Consider the following 26,077-nt stretch of genomic DNA (forward strand, 5'->3'; position numbering starts at 1 on the left):
AAATCTATTATCGGAGTTTGCCAAATGCCAAGGCATCTGCTGCCAGCCAAAAGGATGTAAAAGCCTTTCAACACCTTTCCCCCGAATGCTACCAATCCAACACGATTACAAGAGAACCCACCATGGAATCTCTGCCAGTTGAGCTGGTTGAGAGGATACTTTCCCTTGCAAATCTTTCACACGCTGAGAACCTATCCTGCAGGCTTGTGTGTCGAGGATTCTGCTCGATTGTCAGTCCCACGGCCTTTAGCCGCGTACGGATCTCAAAGCTCGCCCGAGACGCCTTTGATGGGATCGTGAATCTTTCGCAAAGCCAGCTTGCTTCTTATGTAGTGGAGTTTGAGTATAAAGTCATACGTTTTATTTCATCGAGTACTTATATGTCCCAGCCATTCGCCTAGGGCGCATGAACAATTGGCTAATTCAAGACGGAAGAGGATATCCATGACGTGGACTCACTCATACAATTATCGGACGAATCTGATACGCTCTCAATTCAGGATATGGCCAATTCCCTAGTGGAGCACCACAAAAACCATCTCCATCAAGTAGATGTTCTCGGGACATTTTACGATATTATCTCTCTCTCGAAAGCCTTGCCAGCATTTACGAACCTTAAGTCTGTTACCATCTCTACTTTCGATGGCTCATTTGAACTCCCCCCGCCACTTGGAGTCGCAGAAGCGACAACACGTGCGTTTTGGGCTGTCATCAAGGCACTCAACAGCTGCGCGTATCAGATTGAATCATTCAGTGTCGATTCGGTCTCCAAACTAAGCATTCCACCATCGAAGCTGGCACAGATTCACGAAATATTCGAAGGCTTGACTCATCTTTCGATTGGAAGCGTATATGGACAGCGGAGTTATAACTTCCAAGAAGACATTCTCGCTAGAACACCCCAACTACAGACCTTACGATTAGGTTCAGACGGCCGCGGATCCTGTGAATGGCAAGATATTCTTAGGGATCGAATAGGCACTGGGCATCTCTACTGGCCTCACTTAAAGGTTTTGGAAATGGACGGGGGAGTATCAGGTCGGGTTACGATTCAGCAGAAAGGATTGGTCAGATTCCTAACATCGCACCAAAATACCTTGACTGATTTGTCAATTAAACGGTTTGTTCTCAGAGATATTTATATGACTGGCCAAACAATGTCATCTGATTGGTGCTTCGTCATTGGAAGATTGAAGACCTTTCCGGTATTGAGAAAGTTGGTTTTGAGAGAATTAGGAGAGTTCGTGGTCGCAGATCGCGGCTGTAAGTGGATTGAGGAGGAACAACTTTTGGAATGGGAAAATTTGGTTAGAAAGAAACAAGGACAGACCTCGTCGGCGTCGGCGTAACGTTTCTCGTTTACACACATGGGGTGGTTTTATGTAAAGTAATAAATACCTGGGCCTGATTATACCAAGAAAACTTATTTATATATCACTTGAGATTTGTTAGACTTGGAACATCGGGGAATAAATAGTAAGTGCTAGAGACTGATAATACACGCAGTATACATAAATGGGCTAACTACGTGTAGGTAAAACCCCTGCCAGAGAAATCTTCGAGCTCTCATTTGCCATCAATAATCATCACTCTATCTGCCTTTACGACAGATAGGAGGTGTCCACCCAGCTGGTGTAGGACGATCCAAGAATAGTTGAAATGCTGACAGCAGCGGACAAGCTACCAGAAAAGCTGGCCTATTGAGGTGAAATTTCTGTGTCAGTAAAGCTATGAGGTTCTATCAGTGGATTTGAACATACACGAGTTCCACTGGCACCAGTTCCGGTATTCCCAAACTCTTTGTAATAGACATATTCGGTATTCGCATCTGAGCTGCTCCATACACTCCATCCGGCTGAGTTTATGACGGCTGAGAGGGCGGAATTTTGAAAAACGACCCTCGAATAATCACGCCAGGGTCTTCCTAGGTACTGTGTACCAGCAGTAACAGTATATCCAGACGCTGCCTCGACGGTACTGGATCATTCAAAAATTGGTCAACGTCTGTAAAGGTCAATCAAACACCGGAACAATTGTTTTATACCATTTGTTAAAAACGTAGTATGATACGTTACTCTCCGAATCACGGCCATTGGCTGTTACCCAACCATTGGCTTTAACACGAATATCGACACCGTCAAACCAAGCCCTTTGTCGTTGACCGAAGATAAAGTCGCTGAATTTAAATTATGGGTTAGTAAGCTCCCATTTAAAACTTCGGAGGCATGCTATATATATAAGAACTCACGTTGCACCGTCTATGTAACTTTTGGCGTAGACCGCAAACCCTTCATTTGCGAGAACGGTATCTAAGAAAGTATGCGAGGTTAGTTGAGAATATTCAAGTGATAAACTTCTCAAAAACGATATGTAGTTACTCACCTTGGTAGCCTGTCAACTTTAACCCATAGAAACCCTGCTGGTCACCCTGGGAGCTCAATGCAACAGCCTGCGATCCCTTCCCTATTGATAAATATTTAGCAGCGATAGGTATAAACTTCATCAACCTCAATACACACCTCTTGTGTTGGCAATGTTGATATTATAGATCTTCAACCCAACTGCAAAGGCACGGATAGTAGCTGTGGCGTCATTGTTGGCCGAGTCGTCCTGACTCTTCCCTGGGTAATAGTCACAGTGTTCGATGTATACGAAGTTGTATCAGTTGTTTGTCCGTATATCGTAAGTAGTGCAGCTCGAGCCGGAATGTAGACTTGTTCTGCATATGTTCCAGCATAAATGAAGATACATTGAGCTGCCGAGGAAGTCGTGGACAATGAACTAACGGCCGATTGAAGCTATAAAATGTATTTCTGGTCAAACCCATTTCAACGCTGACAGTGGGGGCATGGTGTGGGATATCGTAAGCACGTACTGTAGAGTATTGACCTGAAGTAGCGCTAGGTGAGACGACTATGCAACCAGTGGGCGGTGAGGTTCTTGATGCAGCAAGTACCAACTGAGCGAACGCTAGAAAGGCAATTTGTGAAAACATCATTTTCGGCAGCTTATTTTATCTTCTGTGCTTAATGAATCTACTGACAGAAACGAGAATTGGCTCCTTTTATAGTTCATCCGTTCACCTAGCAGCCCTCTCTACATTTGACCTTGGGGAGAAACGTTCGGAAGCCTATCCCGACATGGAATGAATATATATCGGGAGGTTCCTCCTAACCCGAGGCGATCTACCCTAGATTCAAACCCCGTGAGGCCAAGAATTAATAAGTGGAAATTAAGCATCCCCCAGTGCACGTTATCTGCAGTGTTTTATGTTTTGTGGGGTACCTATTCAATACTTTTCAACCATGGTTCTTCTACCAAGGTATGTCCTTTTGTGTCTCAAGTACACACTTAAGGTACTGAGCGCGGTCATAGTTGTCTCAAAGCATAGCCTAATCCATCCTTGGCATTTATTTGATCCGGATGGAAGAATCAACTGTGCCGGTACTCGTTGTAAAACAGGGTGTAATTGATACCGAGGTCGGTATTTCGCACAATGGTCGAAGCAATAGTAGACAATCTTATTGCTTTGTCATGCATCTAGCGGTCAAGCCACTTGTTTCAAAACATGCCTCTCTCGTATATCCCTTCGTCTGGCAAAAAATGCTGACCCCCCCAAAAAAAGCAAACTTTTGTGTGGCTTTACTAACAGATCCTGTTGTCTCTCTTATCAAATAATAGATCTCCCATACAAATTTAATTCCTCTATTATAGGGGGGTCAGCATTGCCAGACTAAGGGATAAAAATCCCGATAAGACCTAGCCTATTACTACATGAAGCATTCCATAAGCCCTGTTATCTCATATCATAGCTCCTCACTCGGTACGTCATCATCTTAAATTTCCAGGATTGGAACTGTTCCACGCGTAGTTTTGGTCAGTACTTCCACAAACCTTTCAAGTATATTCAAGTTTTATACCGACAGGCTTCATGATTTTAGCTGAGCTATGTATAAAGAATATGCTCCATAAATGTTCTAATTCCGGGATCTCCCCTGTATTTAGAGAAATTCATGGCCGTATTTAAGTTTTCAAACGAGGGCATGTAAATCAGAAATATTTAAATACAGTTTACAGTGATGACCGCTCCCCAGAAGGATCCTGAGAATTACATGATACTCAAGCTAGGAAATATTTACTCGTATGAAATAAAATAAGCATACTACTCACCGATCTCCAAGAGCGCTGCTACTTATACTTTATTTTTCAGTCATCCAACCCTTAAGTTCAACTGATCTAGTGTTTCATTAGCCCCGCAGTCATATGAGTGATATAGTGGCAGCTGTTAACTGTACATCATTAGATACAAGTGATAAACTACTTGCATCTGTGCATATAACAAGAGGTACCGTCCTAGCCGATTAGTCTCATGGAGAGCGTTAATATAGTTTTACGCGCACAAGCGCAAGAAATACGATAGGCCCCCAAACCACGAACACACGTACCTTGGAGAAACCCAGCTGCACATGTACTTACTGCAATCCCATAAAAGTTCATTTTTAGTGTCTACATATTACAACATGTGAACTTCGGATAAGAATTGGTATGAAAGCCGAAGCTCTCGGAGAAATGGTTTCCATGTATAAATAAGATGTGTGTTCTTGTATATATATGTACGTATTCAATTATAAATGAAATAAATTCTAAACAATCAAAGGCCCCACCTTAATTGTCTCCTGGAACTGATCCACAGCCCATAAACGCCCGCCTATCTTAGTACACGTGGCTGGCGTGGACGCATTGTGAATTCCAACCCACCCCATCTTCACACAGAGGCTCGTGGATATCCTGTTTTAGCGCAAGATTTAGTAGTATCAGCCGGACAGCCCTTTGCAGAAGTATAATCTTACACCACAAAATCTAATTAATAAACTCATTATCCTTGATAAGATCTTGGAGATTAAATTCTTCTAGTAGAATTAAGCTGTCGTACGACTTGTTCTAACCCATCTGTATGCCACATTCCAGAGTACTCAGTAAAGTCAACACTCTGAAATTTATCCACAGAGAAACACTCTGATCACATCAACGAAAGATACCCCAGTATCCAACAAATAGGTAGGCATTTTTTTCCACTTCCTCTCAATTACTCACCTAATTGATTTCACCAGCCGTGTCCTCTGACTAAACCTTTTCTTTGGAGTCTGTATAAATGATCCCAGAGAAGATTTGTAAGCCTATCCATATCACTTCTGCTGATAAGAATAAAAGCTACTGGTAGCGGGCACGAGAGGAGGGATTTCTGTTGAACGTGTGGTCTGGTCGTGCATCCAAGGGATAATGAAGAGGTTTTACAGTGAATAGTATTAATATACTAACGGATTGAGTGATACATGTAGTATTCACTAAAACTCTATATTAGGGCATCCTCAATGTTTTCGGCATACTTGCTGTTTCTAATGGTTGGTTGGGCAACTAAGGGCGAACCAGATGGGATTGGAGGAATCGGGCCTGATATAGGTGCTGACGCATTTAAAGTTATAGGGTTCTGTAACTGTGATCCTCAAGAAACACTCAAGGATGATTATTTCGATAGATGCGCAATTGTTGTGGTAAAGTGAAGAATCATTGTATATCACTCGTAGCTAAGCTTTTTGTATTACCTAATCTAAATTACTATATAGTCTTCCTCATCGTCACCAGGAACGTCTCCTATTGGTTACAGCGCACTACATGTATTTCTAATATTGATTGCATATCATGATTCGACAAAGAACTACTCCCGAGACGGAAGGGAACTGGCATTAAAAGGCGTGTAGCTATTGCAATTGATGGATATAAAAGAACAAACACTGACAGAACTACAGCTATATTTTTATATATGAAGGTCGAATTTTCCTGATATCATTTTATCATGAACTACATGTACATACTAACGCTACTCATTGAATGGCTTAGAGTGCATACTAGGGCTAATATATCACAGATTACATATAAGGAGAGATGGAGATAAGGTTTAGTGCATGCCTGTACGTTTTGATGACCCAATAATCCAGAATGACAGCAATAATCTAAGAAATTATTATCGCAGTACCGCCCGCACCTCATTTCTTCGGTACATTTGGGCGGCCGAAGGCCACACTCCGCTTGTATGGTATAGTGTAGTCTTGTCTATAGCGGCCGGCGAAAGTGGGTTCCCCATGACCCGATAGTCCTATTGGCCCTTAAAGGAAATTTTGCAGTAAGCACGGACCAAGAAGCCCACCCTTTTAGTTCTGACTTCCACAATAAATCTACCAAACTGTGTACCACGGGTAGAAGAAAAAAGAACCAAAGGTACTGCAACAGCGGCCCTTTACTAACCCCACTCCTTGAAGGTTCGAACCTAGGACCTCCAGGTCCTGAGCAAATACACAGTGTCTCACCCCACGTCGGGGTCTAAATCGTTACACCGCTCGCCCTTATTGGTACTGATGGGAAGTGATACTTAACCTTGGGGTGCCAAGATGAAGCGGAAACCCTAGCCCTTGAACTTTAAGACTTGATCCCTTCGTTTGTGCCCGCGATTTATATACACAGTCTGGTAGAATTATTGCGGAAATCAGAACTAAAAGAGTGGGCTTCTTGGTCCGTGCTTACTGCAAAATTTCCTTTAAGGGCCAATAGGACTATCGGGTCATGGGGAACCCACTTTCGTAATGGTTCCACCGGTCATTGTAGATTGTGATATTGAACCCACTACGAAGTACTGCTCAGCTCATGTTTCTTAGCATGTATGTGCTAATATACACTTACACTCTACCAATAGATTACGGCTGAGGTTCTCGGGCCCAAGATTTGTGGCTTCTTATCCTCGTGAAATTCACTACGGGAATGATGCACGTGCACTTGAAGCCTTGTACCTACAACTGCTATAATATACAGCTAACAGTACTGCTAGTAGTGGCCATTTATAATTCCATATATGAACATAAAAGATGACACAGTCACTGCATATAAGGTACAAATACGGGCATAGGAGAGAGAAGGGGGGGGGGGGGGGGCGGTGGTTGTGGCGGATGGATAAATTCGATATTACCAAATTATGACTAGCACGCATCGAACGGAATCCCATCAGCAAAGCACCATCTATGGAAAAGCCCGGATATGAAGATCTAAAGGGCTTAAAACTTCAAGCTGAAGAGAGACCGAAGGGCTCAGAAAGCTAGACCTGTGGGAAACCCAGAGGGCTCGTGAGAAGATGATCCCATCTGAGGTCTCAAGTGAAGTTTATATAGATAATCTAGTTTTTGACCGTTTTCTGATTTAGAGTTTTTATAAAGTGGAAAGCATAGATGAAGGAAAATTAAGCATGAAAAAGAACACCTCCTCCGATGTTAACGGGCATCTGCTGGGCACGTCAACATGGCCGTCCCCAGTCACTGCCTGTTATCCAAATCAAACTGCTCAAACGACCTTCAAGCGCCTCTATAGATTTTTCACCGTACCCTTAAAACACGCAGAAAGACACCATCTAAGACGACCTTTTCAGTCTCTCGCCAACAGTCTTGGTGACACCACCGGCAGCACCTTTGAACTCCCGGTCACACTCAGCGTATCCTCTACCAGCGCCGAATCCAAGACCAACCCAGGCGGGGAAAGCGCGGCGCTTGAATAGAAGGACTGAGAAGATGATACCGAATCCGGCACCGAGGGTAGACTTCACCAAGAGATTCGCAAGGCAGTGGTCCCACTAGTTGTGCCCAATTAGTAAGATTATGGGTGTTACTGTGGATAGAGCATGTCGTACTTTCTCATTGAGCAATCCCTCTGAGGCAGGGCGGGGCTTGGCAACTGTGTTGGAGGTAGTAGAGGTCATTTTTCGTCAAACTGCAGATTTTTTACCAAGTCAGTTAGTTGTCAAGATAACCGAGGAAATTGCCCGAGGCCCGGATCGCGAGTAACAGAGATAAATTTACCCTGGTACAATTATACAAATTCTGGACGAGGAGATTCAATTTGATCTGTACTTCGGTATGGCGGAATGCGGTGACGTGGGGGGATTTGAATGTCAAGGTAACTTATCGCACGAAGTCGGATGAAACTTGATGTTCCGAATGCCAAGAGTTGTGGCTATTAGTCATCAGAATTGCGTTGCTGGGAGGTTATGACTATGTTTTTGGATGCCAGGCGCACTGTTCATCACGCGATAAAAATAGACTTAAAGTGGGTGGAACTCACACATCTTAACTAATCTGCATGCTCCCTCATACTCACCTATTTAGGCCGAAGTTCAATCTCACCGGAGAATACTTCACCCATAAAACCATAAGTAGAGGGTACCCTAATAGTTACGGGGTCGACCACATAGTGTGCTGAGGCGAGTGGGGGCGACATGTGGAGTAAGACGACACTGTTCTCTTTCATCTAGAGTCTCACTCATCGATCCCTATTCCATTTGCCAATTAAAATAGAGTTATTCAGGAACAATACCAAGGATGCTGCCATGTCGTTCTTAAATTTACATGCATGCTCTCCCTATCTGCCGATGCGGTGGTCATTGGTTTGAACTTTCTGTTGAGTTCACTGTACCACATCCACAATTTCAAGATTCGATGCAGGTCCTCCGGTCGGTGAGTGACGACGGGAGAAAGTAAGTGTTTGATGAATCGAAATGCTTGGCAGTCTAGTATGCCCTGGCGAATAACGCTCGCAGTACAGGCATGCGAAGTATTAGAGTACAAGCTTATGCTAATAGCTTAGCAGAAAGAGCCTGCAGAGTTAATACGCTACAAGTACATGTAGTTATAATACTATACTTCACATGACCTTTTAGTAGCCCTCATAAGAATCTTTCCTATTTAAAGTACGTGTCGGCCCCATGGCCCATCATGATCACATATATAGGGCGGCGAGGGTCATCTATGCTCACTCGGCGGTTTCTACCCCACAACAGAATTAGCCAATGCAGGGCTTCCTCTAGCTACATGTAGTTCTTGGTGGCTGACATGTATATTGTAATATATCAAGTTTTTTACGCCTGAATTAAAACCGCTATGTATTCACATTGCTCAATGGTCAAGCTTAAGGAGTACTAGGCAGGAGTAATCAATTAATCATCTTCTTAGTCAATTGGTTGTTTAGATTTGGCAGTAAATAAAATAAAAAATAAAAAAAATACCACTATGAATTTGAGAGATCGAGAGATACAAAGAAAATCAAATAACACCACCAAAAAGACATTAACCGCCACCGCCTGCTTGACCAAGTCTATCGGTACCTTGCCACAGACCCCACCAATCAAGACCTGCTATACGTATGTGTATGTTACAAACCCCAAACTTTTAACTAGACAAATGAGAATGAATGAACGACCGCATGCACATGTATAGCCTACAACTTTGGCTGCCCGAGTTCCTTCTCCAACTCCTCCAATCTTCGGATGGAAGCCTCTTTGCGTATTTTGGCTTTCGCCATTTGTATATCCCGTTTTTCGATATCTTTCCGCAATCTTTTGATTTCCCTTCTTCTCCGTTTCTCATCGGTGTCCTCGTTTTTTGGTTTTGGACTGACGCTGCTCTCTCCCTCAACTTTCATCTCAGACACATCCCCTTCGGTTTCTTTGCTTCCCTCACGCTCCGGTCCAGCGGTGCGTTTGAGATCTAATGCATCATGTCTTCGTCTCCATGCGTCGAGCCAAGAATCAGTGCATGGTTTTCGGATCTCATCCGAGTAAATCTTAGAGTTAAGCTCTTCAGCTTTAGCTTTCAACGCTTCGTTGTCAATGCTTTTTCGGTCATCGCACCCCATGAACCAATCGTGAAGCGCATTGTCCAATTCGGGAAGGCTAAAATCCTCAGGATTAGATGGGGGTGGCGTTGGAGGAAGGGCATGAGGCGGGTGTGGGGGCAATGGCGGACAGCCTGCTTCGAATCGAACTTCGAGCGGTGCTGGTGTCGACTTGAACTTCTTCAAGTTCCGTGAGACGGTGGATTGATTGATCGCTTTGTGAAAAGTCGACTCGAACCATTCTGCGAGCTCCCTCTATGAATGAATTGAGAGTTAAATATAACGAACTCTCTAGACCAGAACTTCAATGACAAACCTGTTTTAGTTGAGGATTCTTTGACGCGTGAAGGTACAGCTCGTACTTTTCGCTTGTGGTTGCTTCCTCGTGCTTCCGTTTTTTGGGCGAAGTCGCACGCTCGGGGCAGGCTGCTACGTCCATATCCATGCTCATTGTACGTTGAGGCAGTAAACAATCAAAACAAACCAATTGAAAGAATATTCAAGGCTAGTTCGGGAGATTCTTTTTGGTGAAACTTGATCTACTGGGTTGAGAAAATCATGGGGCTATGCTAGGTTATATAGGCGAGGAGGATATACGTCTAGAAATGCATTTGTTGGTCAGACATAAATTATGCAGGCGGTCAGATAGGTATGGTTTCAGGTGCCAGTGTACATCGGCAGTTAATTGTATTAAATATGAAGTCGCTGCTCTACGTTCGTACAAGGTGCATGCATCATGCGGTTTTCCCCCAAGGGGGGAGAGACTCTGCTATGCATGCAACCCAGCGCCTGGGCTTGTTTTTGATTCCGATTCATGCCTTTTTTACGCACTCGGTTTTTCTCCCCTTACGCGCAAGTAGCGATCGCGAATAGATCATCATCAATTAATTAGTGAACCCTGTAAACGGTTGGTCCGTTTTAGTGATCACTGTCGAAACGTAGAGCAGTAGGTACACACACCCAACTATGTGTCCAGAGCATACCCTTCCTCGTAGACAAGTATCTAGCACGTACGCAGTTCTTTGAAGTTGAGGCCGAGTTTCATGATAGACTGACATGCCAAGCAATTGTATATTAAAACCAACCAACATACAGAGAACAAATAGAGTAGATGTACGCAAATAGGTACATGGGTGAGTAGGGGTTTCACCGTTATTGTTACTACAATACTCTACTATTTCGCCTGCTCACGATCGACATGAACCCCCCCGCTGCAGCACTTTCACCTATCTCGAAAATGCCATATCAAACCCTCAGTCGATCATGGCGAGAGGCTCAATGGAATTAGATTTAGTAACGGCCGGCTATCGTTGTACATAAGAAGGGATCGACTGTCAACAATGCCAAAGAAAGATGAGGGTAACCATACTAAATTTAGAAACTTGTTTCTACCTAGGCCTAGAGCTGGAGAAATAGTGAGCTTGACGAAATAAGTGACACATGCACAAGACTTCAGTGTGTCCATAAGAACCACAGATCATGTTATGTTCACAGGATCTATTGGGACCAAAGTTCCTTGTTTCGAGTTCCAATATGCCGTAGCAGTTTGCTACCTACTTTGGTTCATGCCTTGACGACCGGTGATTGTGAATCTTGTTGTAGTACATACAACATACATATACCAAAACTCAGGTTCAATGGTATGATCATCATGTACTGTAAGGATTGAGAAATATCTAGCGAGCCGCTATTTCCAGTCTATCTCACAATTGCTTCTCTGTACAATGATGTGTATTTGTATGTTAACCACTCCAGTAACAGGTAGCAATTTTTTTTGGCATTGCAGCAAAACAACCCTCGAGTTAAGTGCGATAGGATATGTGTGCCTGGGCTTACCTACTAGAGTAATAGGGCCCCATCACTTATTTTTCTTGGTTTCGTTTCTTAGTACCGCCGACTGACGATCAAGCGCCGAGCCCGTCAACGACCGTTTAAACAATAACAACAGGAACGCTTACCCCACGCCGCCGGCACATGTGTTTACTTAACCGCGTTGCTCTCCGTTATGCTTGCCGGTAGTGAAGTCCTAGATATAGACGCCTGGTGTGTAAATAAATCTGCTACATATATTGATTGATGATATGATGAGGTAGTGGTTGTGGTTGTGGTGATGCTGCTGGCATACATGTATGTATGTTTGCAGCCTTGTTTCGACACGCGCGGGCATTATTACGGCACCTCCCGGTAACCAGTCTATGCCGCATGCGGACCATTGTCAACAACTAGGTTCACAGGAGCACATGAAGTGCTGTTTGCTCTACATGAGTCTTCCCACTGTATAGGCGTTCTATCGTCATGAGACGGTAAAGAAGAAGACATGCAACTCCTAGACCAACAATGTAAATGCATATCGTGCTAACTCATGTATGTACCTACCTAGAGTACTTTAATTACATACCGTGATGTACCTACATGTGAAATAGGTAAATTTATATGTAGCTTTATAATTATTCAATTACTCATGCTCAGTTCTAAATTCATCGGGCATAAACCGGACCATATGGTCATCCGCATAAGCTTGCACAGATCGAATGAGTTCTAGCTTGTGTGTTTACAAAGACTTTGTTTATGCCTGGTGGTATGGAGTAGGTACACATACTCTAGTAGGGATAAAGGTAGAGTAACACGAGACGTGCATGCAGAGCTGCCGCAGCCAAAACCAGTAACTGTGGTTACGGAATTGATTATGGGTAGTCGCTTGATGACCGGCGTAGAACACGGTCATCCATAACCCCCCTGGTGGTCTGGCTACATGTAGCCTGGATTCGACTGCTGCTTCTTCTTACCTCTCTTTGTAGTATCCTATTTATCTACATATATGCATCTACATATACCTACATAATCCTGCCTACAGTTTAAAGCACCAACATCGCTTCGAATAACTCTATTTATTTACCGACTAAATATATACATTGTCAATAATCCAACAAGTTCCATGTATAACACTCGATGCGCTCGCCGTCGCTCCCGGCCCTCAATCATTGCCTGCTTTCTTGCCGCACTAAACAAAATATAGGGCATGAGGAGATTATCTCAAACTAAAAAATAAAGGAAATCTCGTACATACGACCAAAAGCTACCATTTACGTGGCACTTCCCAAACGGCTTTCTTTTCACGATGTCTCAGGTAAACTGGTGTATCTTCTGATTGACCCGAGTGATTATATATGATTAAAGACGATGTCTTTTGTTGCCTGAGGGAATAGATGGTGCGCAACTCGGGCGAACAAGAAGGTAGTACGATCACTCGCATGAAACCTTACATACTAAACTGGCGTATTCCCAAAGCATCGTCACTCAAGAGTCCCACCGTATGTGCTCGATCGGCCCTTGGACTACACAGAATGAAAAGGGTGGGGTTCAAGTAAGGGATTCTGTTTTTTCACAAGTGTTTAGCTGGCCGAGTATGATATTTTCTTGGGCTTAGCAAATCAGCATTTTGTGTCCTATCGATCCTCCATATCGCTAAAGGTAGTACTATGCGCTGTTTCTACTTCCGTTGTTGAACAGTTGTCGTAGAATACCAAAAGACCTTCAGCCTGAGTCCTGTGATACCTTCATGAGCCTTCTTTCTGTACATAAGGAACCACGCCTAGCTGTTTATTCCATTAAACGCAAGTAAACCTCGTTTTTTCCTACTGGCGTACTTGGCTAAGGCTGATACGCTGTCCACCGTGTAAATCGGAAACAAGAAGAGATACCAAGCATTCCTGAGGGGTATGGAATAGAGTCACTTGTAATGATAGAAGCGCCGCGACTAAATTTCCAAGGTAAGCGTATAATCTAATGAAGAAATAATAGTTGATGAATATTTTTTAAATGGCCAGTTTGCATGTCTGCCCGCCCCCGCCCCGCCCAGATATAATTGTCTGCCGCATCTTTTCAATGAAGAGATAGGCAGCAGGTTCCGGATTCGGGGGCCCATCGTGAGTACCAATCTTCTATCCAACGCTGGGTCACCATTCCGTGAAGGAGCTAAATTTATTTCCAACTGAACGAGGCGGGCGAGAAGGTGGGTTTTTTTTATTCTTTTCAGTCAGGACATCCCGCAGATTTGTATGACCACTAGTGGAGAGATCGGTGGGATTCTCGATCTAATATATCTCTCGGCCCCCCAAAAGAGTGGAGGTTGTAAAAACGCAAGCGTTTTGTGGGGATATCTAATTCGTTTCATTCATAAACCATACCCCGCAGTAATTACCTAAAATGAGGTGGGGGAAAGAAGAAAGAAAATATGGCTTATGAATGGACGAAAACACGGCCCAAGGAAGCTAGCTCTCACATAAGGTGTCTCGGGGAACCGGTTGAGTGGCTCGGAGAGCTGGGGTGGGGGAATATATTTGTGGTACCGACCCGGGTACTCCAAGGCGGGCGGGCGGGCTGCGTCTTTGTGAAGAAACCTCGGTAGGCTCCGAGCTAGGGATTTGGCGATTGGTGGCACGTGGGTGAGCATGATGAACGTATCATAGGTTGAATAGGTATCCTGTACTCGTGGGGTAGTAGTATGTATGTAGGTAAGTGTTCGAAGGTCTGGATAACTGATGGCGTGCATGAATTTTATAGATTTCTCCCTTGATATAATATGTAGCACCACCACCACCACACACTCTCACCGCTCAAGGCTGTTGAAGTAAAAAGCTCACATGACAATTCCGTGAATGATTGGGCTCTGGAAGCTTTACAGGGTCAGCACTCGGCAGATAGGGAATACTAGAAGGAGATCCATAACGCGAATGGTGAATAGTACATACCTTTGGGGGTTTGACAAGAAATTCGAGCACAGAAAGAAGCCTCGAAGAGCTACGGGAGATAGGGAAGATATACATAGGATCGAGGAATGGTGGGGGTATTAAGTTGTCTCGGGAAAAAGAAAGACAGGCCCTAAATAAAAACGACTCCAAGAAAATGACCACTGGCTCTTAGTCGCTCGAGTAACATACATGTATGTACCTACATATCTACTTCTGCGTCCTAAAATGGGTGCGATGTAGAGCAAGTACCGGTACTGCATATCACAACAGGTATTCGTTTAACACGCACACCTTCAGACACCGCATCTCCGATTTTGCATCGCGGAGTGTGGATTTGTGGCGTGAAACCTGCTCACTCGCATGGTTTATTGATCTTGCCGCCCGGGCATGCAGAATATTCCCTGGAGGTTCAATGCTAGACCCAGTAATCCCACCACCCCACTGACTTACTGGGCTACATATGCAGCATATGAGCTTCCTCCTGCCTCTCGATACCAGTAAATTTCGAGGTACCCAGGTAGGCGATAAACGAGGATAAAACCTGCATTCATTATTCTCCTTACCTACTTTACTAGGAACTTTCGTACAGGTTCACTGTCCATCCTCGCCCGTAGGGCACAATATCTCACGACTGTTGACAAGGAAACCATCCGTTTGTTGAATAATGGTCGTGTGGGAAAATGCTGTGAGTGTATGTAGTGAACTCTTGAACTCTAGCTCTGGTATGGTATATGTATTATGTACTTCTATGTACATAATATACTTTACGCGCACATACTTGTTTACCACGAAAAGAACCAGAAAATGCAGTTGCTCAGGGCAAGGATTATTTGTATGGAGTGGCGGTGATCTCTCATACAAACTATCCCTGTTTCCGTCACTTGCATTTTCTAGTTCTTTTCGTGGTAAACGAGTATATGTATGCGTATGGGGTAGCATGGAGGGGTGTAAAAAAAACTGACTCTTTTTAGCTCAACCAAAATCCATTCCCTATCCACAGCACCGGCAACACTCGCCTCATCTGACGGAAGGAGAACTCCCACAATCGAATATCGAGTATCTTACATGTGGATAGACCTACATCACGACGATAGAGAGAGAGAGAGAGAGCGTTACCAGCGACAGCCGCGAAGAGGTCACAGACAAGGGAAGACCTGAAATAATAACTTGCGCACCTCTGCTTCTGCCTCTTACTCTGTGAATCCATTTTTCTCACTCACAGAATCATTGCTTTTTCTCCTCGCTTCCTTCTATTTGTTTCATCAGCTTGCAGATAGAGTGATCTAGTTTGGACCCATCAACCCGCGGCATCTCAGGGAAACCACGAGGATTGTCGGTCAACTGGTTGGTTAAATCTGGGGGCAGTCAGAAGAGCCTCATCCAAGAATTTCCCAGTCCATCTTGTGGCACACGTCGCAACCCGCTGTCACGATTCAGTGGACTCATCATCTTAGTAGGTGGAATTTCGGCAGCATCGCACCCACCGCGAAAATATCTTGAGATCTTGGTTGCATTGAATGGGTTGGTTACAGTCCCTCGCTGACCACAAGTAGCTCTCAAGCTACTGCCTTCGTGACCGGGAATATTGAGCCCCACCACCTGGTCCAACCCCCTACCTTGCGATTCTGAGTGAAAGAATAAGGAACGACCTGTCAACCATCAAGATGCCGATGATGAGAGGTGTAAAGTTTGCCTGGTAAATATTTCCTCTCTTACCCTACCTTCCTCCGCTCCCGCACATCTTTCCTTTTAGTGATGACGGAGAAACTCAACCTCATGTCTACACCCAGATAGAAACGTTTGCTGATGGCCCCGAAAGCGAACCCTGCATACGGGGACATCGCTCATCAAAGTGTAATCACAGCGACCGAGTGCTGGTACAAGTTCGAAAACCAGGCCGACCGTTAAGCAGTTGCCCACACACCCTGTCATCAACCTCCCCAGGTACCTTTGTCCACACCCTGTCCAATGGAGAGGATTCTGGGGGGAACAGGGCTGGAAGCTCTGCCAGGGTGAGCTGTAGTTGCGATGTCACATCTGTCGCCATACCGAAGGGTATGTACTGCTTTCTTACCCAGCGCTGTATAAACGTTGACGGTGGCGTTTAGTTGCCTCTTGCGCTTGTGGAACACCGAAGCCGCAGGAGCCCCCGCCTAGACTGCCCCCGCCATCATTGGTAGCTATAACTGCTGCTACAAGCGATTCTGGGTCGACGATAACATCGCCCATGTCACCAACATTCCCCGCGATTGTATCGGCCAGTTCGTCCAATAATGGCCCTTCAAATAAAGTTGTCAAACCACAACGGCTGAAAAAAAGTGGTCAGGCAAGAAAAGGGAGTGTGAATATAGGGGAGGTCGCTCTTGAACAACTACTCGAGCAAGAGAGGGAACGCAGTAGCAGTGCTGAGTCTTTAAAGATGGGAAGTACAGCTAATAGCTGCCGGGGCATGCCTGGTACATCAAGAGAGGATGGTTCTGCTGAAGGAGATTCGTTGCGAGGGTTTGCAGGACTTCCGACAAGTCCTGGACATGGGGGAGATATCAATGGATTTCGTCCACCACACGATTTTTCAAAGTCACAAAACGGAAATATGTTCTTGGAGGGCATAAAACCGTCAGAAAGCAAGCCGGACATGCCAGCTGTAACTCACAAAACATTGTGCTCAGATGTATGGAATCCTGATGCAGGATCATCTCCTTGGCAGCTATCTCAACCTCCTGTCAAAAAGGCAGCCTGTGGAAGTTGCGGGGGGGATCCAACGCAGCAACCACAACCACAACCACAACCACAACAGCATATACATCGTGCGCCCGCCCCACAGAATACCCAACAAGGTCCTAGTTGTTGTAACGGTTCAAAAAAAGCGATCACAATACAACCCCAACAAATGACTATTCCTCAAGTACCCTTTTCAGGGCGTTCCTTTTTCCCTGCTCTCCAATATCCACCATCATATATTCCGCCTACAAACTTTTCACAGGTTCCAAACATGTGGATGTATCCTACAATTAACCCTGCGATCACGCCTCAAGAATTTGCATGGTTACAACAGCAAAGAGCGGCTGGCGTATTTGGACCACAACCACAGCTGCCTGGGCATGCATTGGTGCCCCCAATGAGTAATTCACCAGTCGCCAACACCGCTTTGGCCAACGGCTGGGAACACAGCTGTCATTGTGGGCCTGAGTGCAATTGCCTAGGCTGTGCAACACATCCATTTAATCGGAGGACGGTGGAGCATGTACGGGAGATGCAGTCGTTCATGGCCGTAGACAATGGATCTCTGAGTCCGCAGTCACACCCGAATCCTACAAACCATAACCATCCACAAGGCCTTGTTCAACAGCTTTCGAACCCACAACCCCAACCAAACAGTTTTGAAGCGAATGGGATGTCGCTTTCGTCGCCTGTAGCAGGTGCACCATCGTCAGGCGCATGCTGTGGAACTAGAGCAAGTCCTGCGAAGCAGATTTCACCTGCACCGGAGGAGGGGGACATAGGCCCCGATGGAAGCCCGAATGGCACCCCAAGTGGCACTGACGGTGTTGATGAGCTCTCGCCAAGCAATTTCCTATACTTTGATTATCCGCTCGGAATGTGCGCGCAGACTGAGGCTGGGTGCAAGTGCGGCGAGGGATGCACTTGTGTTGGCTGCATCACACACGGAGGGCATGATGGCGTGGAGTTGGAAGCCCCTGTACAGGCGCCAGAGTGGGAAGCATGGGGGATAGAAGAAGGCACCTGAAGATGAAGACATGGAAGCAGGGTTAAAAATATTCTGCTAATCACGATGTCGCATGGTGCATTTTTCTACAGAGTACGAAGGTCTCCGCTGCTTTATATCCGTCTCTTTTTTTTCTTCTTTCTTTTTTCTTTTTTCTTTTCTTTTTGGAGGGGATTTTTTCTCTCTCATGCGTTTTAGCATATCTTTTTGCGCTGGATTCGGGGACCTAGGAGTCAGATTGCGGGTAATTTTTCTCTCTCTTTCTTTTTTAAAAGTACCTTGTACAGAAATATCGGAGGTATCTGCGCCTATCCTATTCTATTTTGGGGCTTTGGGATTAAGTAGACGAGGCACTCCTTCCTGGTAGATTATTGTAAGAAGGGATTTTATGTGTTGTGATGTGTACTTATGATTGTTGCTATACCCCCTGTATATAAGACCATGTAGTGGCTGCTAGAAGAATCTGACGCCGTGGAGAACGCGGAGAAACGATTGTGTGTGTGTGTGCGTGTAGGAGAGAATCACCGAGTATCACTCGATAGTATTTTCTTAGATCTGCAGCCCTGTTATGTATGTAGCCAAGTTCCAACCCTGCATGCGGCACTAGCACTGGCGAGAGCGGAGTGGAGGAGGGGATGGATCATGGATGTGTGGTGGAGGTGGAGGGGTGCTGGGTGGTGGTGGTGTGTATGATATCACCTATGTAGGCACACACATGCGCTTACCCCACTGTGCTTTGCAGCCTCACAAATTATCTAACCACCAGCAAACAACAACGACACAAAGCCCATCGTGAGGACAACTCTCTAGACACCCCAAGTAGAGAGAGAGAGAGAGAGAACACTCCCCTCATACACCCCCCCCGCCCCCCTCCCACCACTCATCATCATATGCTCTCGCGCCTCTCCATAGTCGCAAACCACCTCAAGCATACTCACAAAGGGATGTCTAACTCCGCAGATCCCTTCAAGCGGCCAATCCACACGGCCGCCTGTCTAATAATTGGCGACGAAGTTCTCAACGGAAAGGTATGCACTCCATCTACGGACCCCTTCCTTCCCTGGCCGGAGGCGGGGCGGGGGCATCCTAGATACATTTAATAACAATTGCCCCCCCCCTCCCCCCGGCACACAAAACAACAGACAGTCGACACCAACTCCCCCTACTTCGCCCGCTTCTGCTTCGACCTCGGCATCGAGCTCAAGCGCATCGAGGTCATCTCCGATGACCAAGACCAGATCGTCGAGGCGGCCCGCCGCATGAGCGCCAACTACGACTTTGTCGTCACCTCCGGCGGCATCGGCCCCACGTAACCCCCCCCCCCCCAAACCCCCCTTTCCCGCGCACACTAATAGTAACCGGACAACAGCCACGACGACATAACCTACTCGTCCCTCGCCGCGGCCTTCGGGCTCCCCCTGCGCCTGCACGACGAGACCTTCCGCCGCATGCGCCTCCTCTCCAAGCACAAGGTGCCCTTCGACTGGGACACGCCCTCGCCGACACGGACAGCGCGCCTGCGCATGGCGGAGCTGCCGGCCGGCGACAATGTGCGCATCGTGTATGTGAGCGACGACACATGGGTGCCTGTCGCTATTATCAACTACAACATACATGTGCTGCCGGGGGTGCCGAGCATCTTTGCGAGCCAGCTGGATGGCATGAAGAAGCTGTTTGAGGAGGAGAAGAGGACCGAGGGGAAGAAGCTCGTCAGGGTGCTGATTAGCACGGCGCTGCCCGAGAGTGAGGTTGCGGAGTACTTGACGGAGCTGCAGGAGAAGGTGGGGGCGAAGGGGGTCAAGGTGGGGAGTTATCCGAGGTAGGTTTTTTTGTCTGAGTATGTGTGTTTGGGTTTGGGAGTGCTGACGGTGAGGGTGGTGGTAGATGGGGGAAGGATCATAATACGGTTACCCTTGTGGGGAAAGACGAGGCCTATATCGAGAGCCTGGTCAAGGAGGTGGAAGAGGGCGTTAAAGGCACCAGAATCACCGTCGAGGGCGAAGACGAGCCAGAGGAGCCCAAAGAGGAGATCAAAGATGGGAACATAGAGCAGGCAAAGGCCGCAGACGTTAAGGACGCCGAGGCAAAGTAGATTATCACAGTGTACGCGGGATGAATAGGTACATACTAACTATATACATTTCGAAACCCGCAGCGCCTCCAAGGAGGGTTTTATGATATGCTGCGGGGGTATATCGATTGCATTGATTGCTGTATAAATAAATGGCTTATAGACGGCAGTACATGTAGTTACCACCGGTTCAGTTAAGTTGACGTCACACGCGATAATAAAGTTCATGGCCTATCACTCGGGGCTGGTTATCTTATCAATCGTGATTATTGCTGTGCTGATCAATAGCAATCAGATCAATAGCAATCGGTAGCAATCTAGCGCTCAGTCGGACTACATGTACATTTACTACAACTTCATGTAAATACGACCCTCTGTGTTCCCGTCTGCCGCTAACTGCATACATGTGTACTTTTCTGCGGTGAATTCTTAACCTCAAATCCCTTCATTATAAACAATTACTTCTCACAACATAAACATTTAAAACTACCAGTAAAGACTATATATATATATATATACTGCACCCATCACATCATCCATCTAGATATTACATCTACAACGCGAACATAGCAGCCAGCACCATTGCTGCACCAAGAAGCATACTCCTCTCCACACCAACACTTGCAGCCGCACCCTCAAACACCACCGACGGCGACGACGCCGCACCGCGTGTAGTGGTCGCGTTTCCGGAAGCAGAGCCAGAGCCAGAGCCGGAGCCTGAGCCTGAACCTGAACCTGAGCCAGTACCGGTGGTGCCATTTCCAGCCGCCGCACCACACTTAATGAGGTTCGTTGGCTTGGGCTTGCTCGGCTCCCACAGAAGGATGTCCTCAAGCCTCTTTGCGAAGGTGACATTGCTCATGGTGAGGTCGACCCAGTTCTGCTTTCCGGCCGGCACGGCGCTGTCGTTCCATGTGCTTGTTCCGTTGGGCAGGATTGTGACGGCACCGCCGGTCTTGTTGTAGTGGTAGACGTCGTCGAGGCCGCGGATGGCATAGTAGATTGCCGCAGCTGCAATTCGAATGTTAGCATACTTATCTACATCTCATAGAGAGATAAAAAGCAGGGAGAGGGTGTAGACTCACGATCCCAAGATCCGTCATCCTTCCCAGCGCCGATTGTTGCATTCCACACAAACGCAATTGGATTCGTGTCCGGGCTCAGCTCCGTCGCCAACTTGGCGCCCATCCTGATGTTCCTGCCGACATAGCCGGGCACAAACGTGAGTGCCTTTTGCCAGTTGTTCAGCACGTGCGCGGCAAAGGTGACATTGTGGTGCGACAGATTGTACGATCTCGGCGCCGACGCGTCGGCCTGGACGACGAGCTCGACAACCTTCTTCTTGATGAGCTCCCAGCCGGTGAGTCCGGAGATCGAGTCAGCGGGCGAGTCGACGAGGCGGTAGAGGACGTCAAAGAAGCCGATGACGGCAATGGTGACGCTGTTATCGTCGGCGGAGGCGAGGAGCTTGCGGTAGAGAAGGACCGGGTCCGTGGTGTTGGAGCCGTCTTTGATGTCTTCGGGCCATTTTTGGCCCAGTGTTTGGACCCAGCCGCCGTAGCGGGTGTAATCAGGGTCGTAGGTCTAGGGGCAGTTGTTAGTTTTTTCACAGCAAGGGGGAATATATGTGGCGGGGTTCTTACGGTGTTGTCGAGTGGCTTTTGGATGGCTACTTCGATGTCCGGGTGCCCGTAGAAGGTGTCGACGGCGTCAATGGCCGGAGGAGCATACCGGGAACGGATGCTCGACACAACACCGAGGATATCAGCCTCGCCCCATGTCTCAAAGGCGTTTGCAATGGCGAGTGCGTTGACATCATCGGGCTACAGAACGGCAATGTTAGTACAGTTGCTGGTAATAAGATGTAACGCAGGGAGGAAGGTTGTTACCAAGTTCCAGAAATCAGTGTCAATGATAATCTTCTTCTTCGTGCAAGTGTTGCTGGAAGTAGCAGCCAGTGCTCCAACAGCGCTGGCAAGAACGAGAGTAGGAAGAGCGACCTTCATGACTGAGATTTACTGGTAATATATGTGGGTTAAGATATCACGATCAACGACTGATCCTGAGAAATATAGCGGCCAACATCTCTGGTATTTGTAGTCTTCTCCGTATCTCCTCAGCCACGTAGAGACTGCTGTTGTGTTTTACTTGCACCCTTGCCCTTTCCGCAGGTGGTAATGACATCCGGGCATATCTCAGGTGCGGGTTGGTGGGTTCTAGAGTGGACGGCTGGGAGTGCCGATAAGTCTCAAGTACCTTACAGACTACCACTGAGACATGTTGATATGTAGCTTGAGTAAATATGGATAGATCACCACAAGGGGTAATAGAACATTAACCTACATACCCAGATCTACCCTCCGCGATCATTAGTAGAGTATCGAATCTCGGCTTCATTCTTACAGGCACGATTTCAGCTGAACCTTTCACGCCGAGCCTGCTGACAGTGCAGCTTACGGGCGTATTTACTTAGACATTGTCAATGTGTTGCGGCTGACCTGTTAAGCTTCTGTAAGAGTGGTAAGAACGATCGTGCGAGTAGAGTTTAATGGATAATAGTGCCGTCTAGAGCTAGTTAGCCACACTAGTTGGCCGATTGGGCATAGCCCTACACCGTTTAGCGAAGAGGAGAACGCACAGGGCCGAGCTGAAGTTTTACTGTTACAGTCGCTCGCCTACTGACGGCGGATCCTATCTGATGATTCTGTTTGCAGTAATTTGCCCCTCTTTTATTGGCCTCAAATCCCTGACCGCCATTAGACAGGATCTGCCTTCACCCCGTGAGTTACTGTACTCTTACTCCAACTAATACTCAATCACCACCACGCCGGCTATATCAAAATCAGCTACTCTATGCTGGATTACAGGGTTGAAGTCTAGTAAGCGAAGATCGGTTGTTGTTGTTGTCAGGGACTAGGTTTTCAGGGTCCAAGGCCCAGGGCTCCTTCCTTGGCAAGACATCAGGTATACTCTAGGAACCAGACTATTCCGTCCCGTTTGGAACGTGTCTGGAGATTTCTTTTGGCTTTGCTTGTGTTCAGAAGTCTCTCATCGCCTCAGCCAGCCATATACCCCTTCAATTTACTCTCTTCTCAGCCATCCGCGTTGCAATTGCTCGAGCGAGCCCGCTCTCACTAAGCTCTCCAGCAATTCTGGTCGCCGACAAAACGGAATGCGGCGTAGATCTATCTCGAACCCTGTATGTATGCAGCATGAATAACGCAATGCCCGCCAAGCGCTTGTACCACAATTCGTTGTAATTCGTTGTAGTTAGTTTAGTACATATGTAGCCTGCGAATCGCGAGGAAGAAACATTCAGCCTGGTGACTGCTTTCAGGCTTACGTGATAATATTGCGAGTGATGATCGAGGATACTCACAGCTATGGGAACAATCTCCTGACGAGTAATGCATGGGGTAAGGTCTATGTTTTTCCGAGTGGTTGCACAGGGGAGAATCAATAAATATATTTATCGAAGGACTGAAGCGAATAATGACCTGGGCGAGGAGGAATAAGCGTGTCTTGTAGTGACAAAGAGAGAACATATGGTCTATGGAAAAGTACAACAAGCTACATCTCCTAATATATAAACTTTCCTAATATATAAAGGGTCAGGACAAAAAGAAATTTCGCAAATGGCGGGTGATGATTGGCCCTGCACCCAGGCTTCCTACATGGAACGATAAGGGTGTACTGAATAGCAATGATTGTTCTATTTACTCCGCCCGGGAAAGTACTTTCAAGGCAAAAAGGTTCCAGGCCAGAGTAGCAGGAAAAAGAGAAACGTAAGGCTTTATTCCATTCATCAACCTGGCCTGAATTGATAGTATAAATTGAGATGGTGCATCATGATTCCGGTTGGTAACAAACGGAAAACCTCTACTGTAGTATAATAAAACACCTATATAAGAACCACATATATATGTATGTATAAGGCAACTGACCACTTCGATTGAAATCCAAAGTATTAAGCAAGCAATTCGTGACCAAGACAGCAATTGAGTTGTATTGATAGTTAATCCGGTATCTTATCCGACTGAAGTCTTTACTCCCCAGGCGTATAAATTAAGGCAGGGATTAAGTTTGATACGTCTCTAAGCCAGGAAGCGGCCTTGGGAAGCACAGGGCAGTAATTAATGAACAATCACAAAGAGGCTAAGCATTGCATCGGACAAGCCTTGGGGTACCCATTAATTGCAGCTACTTGATCTCTTTCGACTCCAAATCTATATAGTCATGAAGTCGCCCAGCCTCGTGGACCACACCGTTAATGCCCACACTCATCACCATTCTCGATACCTTTGCAGAATACTTTTACCCCGATGCTTCTATTAAAGCGTTTTTACATTCTAAACGCTAGGATTTATTGCTATGTTTATAATGGTATATAATAGGCAGCGGGTAGAATCTCTTTATCTCCGCCGATATATGGGACACTGATAACGGGGAATATATCGGTTAGGAACGTGTATATTAATACTTTCTACAGACACCACATGTAAACACCCCTCTTGTCCTTGTCAACTCCCTTCTCAACTCCGCCAAGAGTTCGTGAAGTGCGGGGTCGCTCCTCTCCAAAGACTTCTCTTCGGCTTCATTTGCCAATATTGGTCCCTCTCCTCCACTGGGGGCTCTTTTATATATGGTTCCTCCTCCTCCTCCTCCTCTAAGTCGTCGTGTTCCCCTTCGGACCTAGGTCGGTAAACCTTTCACCCCCCCATCGTCTGCCCTTCGAGGGGATGTGTAGTTGGTGGTATACCATAGTCACTATAGCTGGGGTTTTGGGGATATTGTGATCTTTTTTCTTTGGTTATGCTCTTTTCCTTGTGTCATCTTTATTTTTCTCCTTTTTTCTTGGGCGGGAATTCCTTAGTCATCAACCTTGTAAGAGGAGTGCGGTTGGTAGCATACCATAGTTACTATAACTGGGGAACTGGCATTGGGGATAGGTCTTTACGCCATAGTTTATACTTCATGCGATGATTGTACCTAGAAACAATTCAAATGACTTCACACACACACAGACACCACATGTAAAGTCCTGCAACCTATCCCGTGGATTTTTGGATGCCACAACTCTACTATTGTTATATCCACATTAGACCAATAACGGGAGTGGTTTACGGTATAATATATGTAGTCTACTACCACAAAATCTGAGGGTGTTTGTTACCGGACAACCCCTCTGCAGCTGGTACATGGTGCATCTAAACGAATGCGCTCAGATATGAGGCAACCCTCATGACCCCTTAACGACGGCTTCTTAAACTTGTAGTTCAATAGTGGTACATCTTAGTCTCACTTGTTGTAGATTTAGCCCGCCATGAACTACATGTAAGTCTTCTGGCCAGTGTAAGGTTTAGCCACCTATCAAGACACCATATTTCTCTAAAACACATGTATATTAACCCTCGATATGCATATTTTGAAGCTTAACTGGCGTGATAGACCAGACCCTCGTTTGTCTAGCCAATCACTCCTTGCGTAACACGAGTCTATAAACAGGGGCGGTTTAAAACCTTACTACGTGCACGACTAATGATAACCTAAACAGGTTTTTTGTCACGTCTGACGCCATGTGCACTTAAATATATGATGGAAAAGTGTAATTGCACTAATTATAGTACTTCATCTGTGGTACAACGGTGCGATACGATGCAAATGATCCACGATATAGAGTTTTGAAATAGAAGTTCTACTATAGATCTAATGCCTCGATGATTGCTACGCCGTATACAATTTCTATATAACCCCCGCGATCTATTTGCCAAACATCTGTGCCAGCGTCACCGTATTCACAACCTACAATACTCAGCAAAC

The 26,077-nt window shown here is 46.1% G+C and overlaps 7 protein-coding genes across 7 annotated transcripts; 3 read left to right on the forward strand and 4 right to left on the reverse strand.

The window, feature by feature from the left end:
* Positions 1-122: 122 nt before the first annotated feature.
* Positions 123-1,349, forward strand: LAJ45_10784 (uncharacterized protein; the record flags this gene model as incomplete). Its single annotated transcript, XM_046120299.1, has 3 exons — positions 123-372; positions 436-1,067; positions 1,133-1,168. The coding sequence occupies 3 exons, from the start codon at positions 123-125 to the stop codon at positions 1,166-1,168; spliced, it is 918 nt and encodes a 305-aa protein (XP_045966527.1).
* A 252-nt stretch (positions 1,350-1,601) lies between these two features.
* LAJ45_10785 (uncharacterized protein) lies at positions 1,602-2,998 on the reverse strand (the record flags this gene model as incomplete). The annotated part of the gene is made up of 8 exons (XM_046120300.1): positions 1,602-1,697; positions 1,761-1,977; positions 2,045-2,176; positions 2,249-2,309; positions 2,383-2,463; positions 2,520-2,621; positions 2,750-2,798; positions 2,876-2,998. 8 exons carry the CDS (start codon positions 2,996-2,998, stop codon positions 1,602-1,604), a joined length of 861 nt encoding a protein of 286 aa, XP_045966528.1.
* A 4,287-nt stretch (positions 2,999-7,285) lies between these two features.
* On the reverse strand, positions 7,286-7,798 carry LAJ45_10786 (uncharacterized protein; the record flags this gene model as incomplete). The annotated part of the gene is made up of 4 exons (XM_046120301.1): positions 7,286-7,327; positions 7,428-7,453; positions 7,510-7,672; positions 7,730-7,798. The coding sequence occupies 4 exons, from the start codon at positions 7,796-7,798 to the stop codon at positions 7,286-7,288; spliced, it is 300 nt and encodes a 99-aa protein (XP_045966529.1).
* A 1,514-nt stretch (positions 7,799-9,312) lies between these two features.
* LAJ45_10787 (uncharacterized protein) lies at positions 9,313-10,159 on the reverse strand (the record flags this gene model as incomplete). The annotated part of the gene is made up of 2 exons (XM_046120302.1): positions 9,313-9,963; positions 10,025-10,159. The coding sequence occupies 2 exons, from the start codon at positions 10,157-10,159 to the stop codon at positions 9,313-9,315; spliced, it is 786 nt and encodes a 261-aa protein (XP_045966530.1).
* Positions 10,160-15,123: 4,964 nt separating this feature from the next.
* Positions 15,124-18,207, forward strand: LAJ45_10788 (uncharacterized protein; the record flags this gene model as incomplete). Its single annotated transcript, XM_046120303.1, has 7 exons — positions 15,124-15,144; positions 15,776-15,912; positions 16,013-16,031; positions 16,102-16,155; positions 16,250-16,514; positions 16,568-17,130; positions 17,443-18,207. The coding sequence occupies 7 exons, from the start codon at positions 15,124-15,126 to the stop codon at positions 18,205-18,207; spliced, it is 1,824 nt and encodes a 607-aa protein (XP_045966531.1).
* An 869-nt stretch (positions 18,208-19,076) lies between these two features.
* Positions 19,077-20,278, forward strand: LAJ45_10789 (uncharacterized protein; the record flags this gene model as incomplete). Its single annotated transcript, XM_046120304.1, has 4 exons — positions 19,077-19,214; positions 19,329-19,495; positions 19,556-20,005; positions 20,071-20,278. 4 exons carry the CDS (start codon positions 19,077-19,079, stop codon positions 20,276-20,278), a joined length of 963 nt encoding a protein of 320 aa, XP_045966532.1.
* Positions 20,279-20,810: 532 nt separating this feature from the next.
* On the reverse strand, positions 20,811-22,263 carry LAJ45_10790 (uncharacterized protein; the record flags this gene model as incomplete). Its single annotated transcript, XM_046120305.1, has 4 exons — positions 20,811-21,268; positions 21,343-21,841; positions 21,901-22,080; positions 22,147-22,263. 4 exons carry the CDS (start codon positions 22,261-22,263, stop codon positions 20,811-20,813), a joined length of 1,254 nt encoding a protein of 417 aa, XP_045966533.1.
* Positions 22,264-26,077: the final 3,814 nt, after the last annotated feature.

Source organism: Morchella importuna, assembly GCF_003444635.1.
Source record: "Morchella importuna strain M04M26 chromosome Unknown Morimp01GS050, whole genome shotgun sequence".
NCBI lineage: Eukaryota > Fungi > Ascomycota > Pezizomycetes > Pezizales > Morchellaceae > Morchella > Morchella importuna.